Source organism: Benincasa hispida, chromosome 3 (assembly GCF_009727055.1).
Source record: "Benincasa hispida cultivar B227 chromosome 3, ASM972705v1, whole genome shotgun sequence".
Classification (NCBI taxonomy): Eukaryota; Viridiplantae; Streptophyta; class Magnoliopsida; order Cucurbitales; family Cucurbitaceae; genus Benincasa; species Benincasa hispida.
In genome coordinates, this window is record NC_052351.1 from 46,000,346 (window position 1) to 46,007,331 (window position 6,986).

General features: G+C 30.1%; 1 protein-coding gene across 3 annotated transcripts; it reads left to right on the forward strand.

Moving 5' to 3' along the window:
- The first annotated feature begins 1,247 nt into the window (after positions 1-1,247).
- Positions 1,248-5,212, forward strand: LOC120074208 (protein yippee-like). 3 transcript variants are annotated; one of them, XM_039027264.1, is made up of 6 exons: positions 1,248-1,486; positions 1,625-1,777; positions 3,419-3,462; positions 4,215-4,323; positions 4,406-4,461; positions 4,865-4,949. In XM_039027264.1, the coding sequence occupies exons 2-6, from the start codon at positions 1,682-1,684 to the stop codon at positions 4,947-4,949; spliced, it is 390 nt and encodes a 129-aa protein (XP_038883192.1). In that variant the 5' UTR covers positions 1,248-1,486; positions 1,625-1,681. The 3 variants fall into 3 exon arrangements, with proteins under 3 accessions (XP_038883192.1, XP_038883190.1, XP_038883191.1); XM_039027262.1 differs by having other exon boundaries at positions 1,250-1,486; positions 1,633-1,777; XM_039027263.1 differs by lacking the exon at positions 1,248-1,486 and having other exon boundaries at positions 1,682-1,777; positions 4,865-5,212.
- The last annotated feature ends 1,774 nt before the right edge of the window (positions 5,213-6,986 follow it).

The window sequence follows — 6,986 nt, forward strand, 5'->3', positions numbered from 1 at the left end:
GCCTTGGTCAATTCGAATCGAAAGTGACTAAATAATATATTTTGGAGCAACAAATTTGAATTTTGAATAGCTTCTCTACAACACTACCAAAACATTTTCAGAATAACTTGATATAAACCGTGCAAAAAAAAAAAAAAAAAAACTTAAAATAAAATGTATATTTATTAGAGAATTATTTATAGAGAAGACCATTTGATGGATATTTCTGGAAAATATTTTAAAAAAAAGATATATTTAAATTAATAAATAAATATTTGGTTGTGATACTTATTGTTGATAGGCAAATTACGAATACAATCCCTAATGGTAGTAGTTATTGTAATTAACCCTCAAACTTTCATTTGTAAAACTTGAGTGTTCAAATTTATACAAATGTTATTAGACGTATAAGCTTATAATATGTTACGGGTGATTTTGGAATCTAGAAATAAAATTGTAAAGAATAAAGTTTAAATCAAATAACGGGCCAAAATGCTAAAATCTAAGAAGAGATAGAATAGGGAGAGAGAAAGCAACACGAGGCAAGCAAGGCCGATCCTAAGAGATTGCCCCAAGTCCAAAAAAAATGGGATTTTAGGGTTGAGGGAGCAATTCGAAAACCTTAGAGAAAAATGATTAGATCAAGAGAACTCTATAAAATAGGAGGAAGAAACAAAGGAAATAAGTCAATTTAGATACTATAATTTTTTTTGGGTTGTATTGATCACGGGCAAGCACCACACCGAGATAAATTTACCCTTCCACCAAAATTTAACATCAATAATTTTTTGTAGAAATTAGACACTCAAATGCTAAAAATTGAACTTAATGGTATAAATTTGATTATTCAATTTTAACAATTGTATAAGTTTAGAAATTAAATTTTTAGGATTTAAAGTTCGAAAGTAAATAATTGTAACTACTACTATATTTAAGGCATGATTTTTGTTTTGTTTTTTTTTTCAGATTTTTTGAGATCTTTTTACCGTTTGCCTTTATGCCAATATCAAACATGTGGAAATATTCGTGTAAATTATTAGTAAATACAAGTTATTCAAGTTATTTTTTTTTTAACTTATTTCTAAAAAAAAAAATGTTATTTTTCTAACAATTATTCTTCGATGGTAACTTATTAATTTTTTATTTTTATTTTTTAACATAAAGTATTATCTAAAAGTGTATATTTGGATTTTTTTTCTTATAAAAGTACTTGAATTTTTTTTCAATATATGGTAGAATAAAATATGCATTGCACGAGAGATTTCTTTTTTTCTTTTTTTTTTTTTAAGTTTTTTTAAATTAAAAAAACTGAAACTTTAATTTCAATTTCAATTTCAATTTCGCACGCGTTTTCGAATTTATAAATACTGGAATCGATCGAATTCTTTGTTTTTTGTTTTCGATCTCTTGTTGAATTCCATCGGCGAGTGCCAGCGACGATCATTCGATTCTCATTACGCTTCCTCTGTTTCCTCAGTTTCAGCCTTCCCAGAATTTGCATTTTGAGGTACGATCCTACCGATCTTAGTTTTGTTGTTATTCTTCTTCTTCTTCTTCACTAGATCGATATCTCATAAATTTTCTTTGTTTTTCCGATTCTAATGTACTTGTTTCTCTTCGAACGGAAGCTGATTTTTATGCTTAGTTCTGTAGGGAAGGAAATAGAGGATTGTTAGAGATATTGCTGCAAGGGGAAGAAGAGATGGGAAGGCTATTTTTTATTACTCTGGAAGGAAATTGTTATAGTTGCAAACACTGTAAAACTCATCTCGCCCTTTCTAAAGACATAATTTCAAGGGTATTTAATCCGATTCCTCTTTTCCACATGCATATATGAGTAACACAAGTATTTTATTTTATTTTTATTTTTCTTTTTTGTAGCGATTTGTTGATTTTCTTCTTGACTTGTGTTTTACGGAAGCTAACTAATTACCAGTTAGTAATTCTTTGTTTCGGGTTTTTATTTTTTGTAAAGTAGAAGGAAATCGGCTCTATTGGAAAAAAAAAAGTCTTTAATGCTCTAAAAGTTTGATTCAGGAAAAAGGATCTTAATGCTTTGGGACCACGCAACCGTTTTGAGAATTTTGATTCCTAGCTTTTGAATGCCACTTATAATTAGAGGAACATGGGGTTTGGTCTCAAAACCAATTGACAATAGAAAGAGTAGTGCCTTGGATTCCCATTCTTGGGTCATAATTTTTTTTTTTACTGAATATCTGTTTGGGATTGAGGATATTCATTAGCTTTAATATTTCATCTCAAAACTAATTTACAATTAGGAGATTATAAAGATTGTGGGGTCTCCTCATATTTCCAATGTGGGATCCTTAACAGGCTCTTCAAGGTGATGCTTCTTTGGAGTCGCTGTTCTTGAACTAGATCTCATGGCCTTTTATACCAAATTAGAGAAACATGAGATTTCATCTTAAAACTAATTGGAGGAGTTAATAGTAGCAAATATAACTTCTAAAATTTGTGAGGTTTCCATCTTTCGAACATGAGATCCTCAACCTTTATACATTTTAATTTATGTTTAAAAACTAGGACGTGTCAGAAAATTGTTATTTGTTTTAATCCTCAATTCTGTCTAAGTCTTTTGCTTGTAGCGCTGAATTTGCTACCTGGGTTGCTCAGTTTCTTTGTTAAATTAATTGTGCATTCATCGATTGACTAAACTCATCACATATTTGCTTGGTAGATTTAACGATTGGATTTCTTGTTCATACAGTCATTGATTTTATCATACTTATCAGAAATATCAGATGTATGGTTAGTGCTAATGAAGATTCTAATTGCATGGTCATTCAAGTATTTATATTTATACGATTGCCTTATATATACTCCCTTGTCCTGAAGGTTCCATCCGCCCATATAGTTTTCTTGTAAATTGAGTATCTTTAGTTACATGGATGATAGGAATTTGAGCCTCTTGGATATTGAATATGTTTGTTTGTCTGTGTCTTTTTCTACTTTCACATGCAGTTGTATCTTTATGTGGCTGCTGAGATGCGTGTAGAACTTGTTTTTACTGTATAATATGGTTTGCTGATTTGAGCATTGGTATCTTTATGTCAAGCACTAGATTGTACCTTATTGTTGAGAAAAACTTTTGGATCTTATCTTCTAGGACATGTTTGGCCCAAGAAATAGGAATTGGAGGAAGTGGAGTTGCTCACTCCACTCCTTGTTTGGTCTTAAGGAGTTTATGGGCCCTACAATTAAAAAACATCAATTACGTGACTTGTTAACTCAACTCTTTACACCGTGGGTTCCATGACTAAACTATTCCTTATACTTAATAACTCTACAAGAAAATTAGTTCTCGAGAACTTCTACATTTATATTTATAAGCTTACAGTCTTTTTTTGTCCCACACCTGCATATAGTATCCAAATGATGCATGATATACTAATATAACTATGCTTTTCTTTTGTTTCAGACTTTTCATTGCAGGCATGGGAGGGCGTACTTATTTAATAACGTGTGAGTTTACTCTTTGGTCATCGTTGTTTTAAGTTTTCTGTAATTATCCTTTAGGTCTTAATTTACTTGATTGAGCTCCTTTCTATTTTAGTTGAACTCTTTTATTGTTTAGCTGTATTCTTGTACCTTGTTTTTTATTATTTTTTTCAATGAAAAGTAGGATTTTTGTTTAAAAAAACAAAAGTACAATATTTGGAGTTATTGAAGGGTGGGCATCTAGATTCAATGGAATCATGGGCAAGTATATAATGGTCCTCTTTCCGAGTGCAAAACAAAATGTTTGATATTAAGGGTATAAATTGGGTGCTTGTACTGGAGCAAGAACATTGTTGCTGCTTTTGATCATCTAAGTATTTTATACATACATTATGTTATCTAACAAATTCACACATCCCTTGTCCTGTTCTCATTGATTCCTCTCCTGTAGGAATGGGGTATTGGTCTTTCTTAGTAGTATTCTAATGCAAAAATTAACTGCAACCCTACATGGCATGAGCTAATTAACAGTAGTATATCATTGTCCACTGTAAAAAATCGATATATCAAACAAGAAAAATGATATCGGTATCTAGCTGCCTGTGCTTCACCCATTGTATTTTGTTTCTGGAAACTTGTGGATGATGCTTGCTTAGGAATTAGATTGTGATTCCAACAGCCTTTATTTCATAGGTGCCCTGAAATTGTTCCTTACAAGAAAGTGTCATTATCATTAAACCTTCAGTTAACATTTTGATTTCCATAATGCATGGCAGTGTCAATGTCACAGTTGGAGAACAAGAAGAGCGGATGATGATCACGGGACTGCACACTGTTGTTGACATATTTTGTGTTGGTTGTGGCTCAATTCTTGGTTGGAAATATGTAAGATCTTATTTTCTTTCTTGCTTTGTTTTATCTCTTGATTGTCAAACCTTTTCCTGATAACTCTTTATTAATTGCACAGGAGGTTGCCTATGACAAATCCCAAAAGTACAAGGAAGGAAAATATATCCTTGAGATGTAAGGCCACTATACTTTGTTTTTTTTCCCTTAGTTAAACAACATACGAAGACCTCTGTCTTCTTGGCCAAGGATATATGCTTAAATTAGTTGAGCTATGTTCTTTTACATTAACAAAAAAAAAAAAAAAACTTTGAATCAAGCACATCGATTGCGTTCTTGACATCTCTCTGCTATAAATTTTGATCTTAAGCTGGACATAAACATCAGGAAGAAGTGATCTTGGTCAAATATCAAATTTAGTACACATTATGATCTATCAATATTTCTGTAAATTATGTGAAGATTTTGCCTTTTTAGAACTCAAAGACACTGTTGTACAACCTGTAGAACAGATTATGTTCAAGTAAGGTCGTAAACACGGTTCTTGACTTCTTTTTGGTGTTCGGAAAAATCTTTGCAGGTTCAAGGTGTTGGGTCCTGATGGAAACAGCTATTTAGCCAGTCATGATCCACAGCTTGCAGGAAGCGATGGTGACGATGCCTGATCTGCTGCCGAGTTTAAAAGTAAATAAAATCATTTTCTTCTGTACATTCTTCTCTCAGCCTCTTTTTTATTTGTTTCATCTTTTTGCCCTTTAGCTCTTTCTTAAGCTTTTTGGTACACTGCCCCTGCAGTTTTGGCTAGTAGCACAAGAACCATTTTTTATTCTTCTTTTTCCAGTTCTTTTTTACTTTCAAATTGAAATTGATAGAATCAATTTTTAGGATGTTGGAATGAACAATGGATGCTCCTTTCTAATTCAACTTTACAAATTTTGTCTCAGTTCATTTTAAATGGCAGTTGCAATCATCTTATTCCTCTATTCAGATTTTGGGACTATCACAGTTTTGAATATTGTCTAAAGAGATATTTTGTTCTAAATTTAGAAATACTGAAAATTTTGAAAATTTGAAGTGAACTTCAGGCCATAAGAAGGCTTAGAGTGTGAATTAATAAAATTTTAGGGAGGTTGTAAAATCACCCCTCAAGTAATGGGTGGCACTTGCAATTTCACCCTCAAAGTTTGAGGGTGAAATTGCAATTACCACCATACATGAGACTTGTTTTTGCAATTTTGCCCTATAATTTTTTATTAGAGGATAATAATGGATATGAGCTTGAAGGAAAATTTGCACGGAGCTCAAGAACAATCAAATATGAACTAAACAACTATAAAAAAAAAATAATATATATCTATTCTAGAAGTGAAAGGATAACAAAAACAAGTGAAAAGATTTGTAATAGATAAGACACTAATTATCATTTCAAATATTAATAATTAGATATTTAAATTACACATTAAGGCATATATAAAGATTCACAATTGAGAGCAGGCTTTGAACTTATGATCATATGAAAAGCATATGCAACCATATATTCAACTTATTATTCTAAGTTTATTCTCAATTAATATATAGAATGTGTTAAAGACGAATAAGTTTGTAGTTCAAATCTACACATATATGTATGTATGTATGTGTATATATATATATATATCGATTGAAATACCAATAGATTCCTATACTTTGAAACTTATTTAATTTTAGTCCTTATAGTTTAAAATGTTTAATTTTATTTTTTTTGTACTTTTACTAAATCTAAAACTTAGTCCTCCCTACTGATTGATTGTTGATTTTTCAAAAACCTTTTTATCATCTATTAGACTATTTACTATAAATTTTGAAAACATATTTACATATTGTATTTTCTTGCATGAAATTTCTTATTATTATTCAATCAATTTCAGTAAAATTAATTTTAAAAGATTAAATTTAAGATTTAGTTAAAATACATTGACTAAAATTGAATAAAAAAATGATGATTTAAATTTAGATTTTTGTGGATAATTGTGTTATAAATTATAATCAAGAACAAAATAATTAGAGTATGATTATGAAACAGTGGATTGGCTTTAAACTTGGAAACATTTTCCCAAATATTATTAAATATTAAATTTAAAATATACAAAAAAAAAAAAGAAAGTTGGGTTGCCAATCATTCCAACTGAAAACTTCCATAATTCAGGAGTGGGGTCCACGTGCTGAGTGAAGAGGCAATCACCCAATTTGAAAATCACACGATTCACGAGGGCTCATTAATTTCAAATATTTTTTTAAACAAATATCCACCGTCCGATCAGGAAATTTGCTTCATCCCGAGGGATCCAACAGCCCACGTTTAAATCTGAACCTCCTTTTGTTTCCTTTTGAATATGCCGTCCCAAGTTTGAATTCCCTCCCTATTATTTACTTCTTCCATCTGCCAATGCCTATTTTCATTTATTTATTTAAATATTCAACTTTTTTTTTTAAGATAATTATTTTAAACGATAAAAATATTTAAAATATTTTCAAGTATAACAAAATATCACTTTATTAATATCATTGATATATAGTGACATTTTTTTATATTTGTAAATAAATTAATATATTTTCCTTTATTTGAAAACAATCACGTGACATTTATAGTTTATTTTGATACTTAATTTTTCTAAAAATATTTTAGCTAAAGTAATAATATTTTATATTGTTTCACTAAATAG

Bases quoted from the DNA above. Each gene is read 5' to 3' on its own strand.
- LOC120074208 (XM_039027264.1), top strand. From the start codon at position 1,682: ATGGGAAGGCTATTTTTTATTACTCTGGAAGGAAATTGTTATAGTTGC. The intron at 1,778-3,418 runs GTATTTAATCCG...CTTTTGTTTCAG, and splicing joins CTAAAGACATAATTTCAAGG to ACTTTTCATTGCAGGCATGG. The intron at 3,463-4,214 runs GTGAGTTTACTC...AATGCATGGCAG, and splicing joins GCGTACTTATTTAATAACGT to TGTCAATGTCACAGTTGGAG.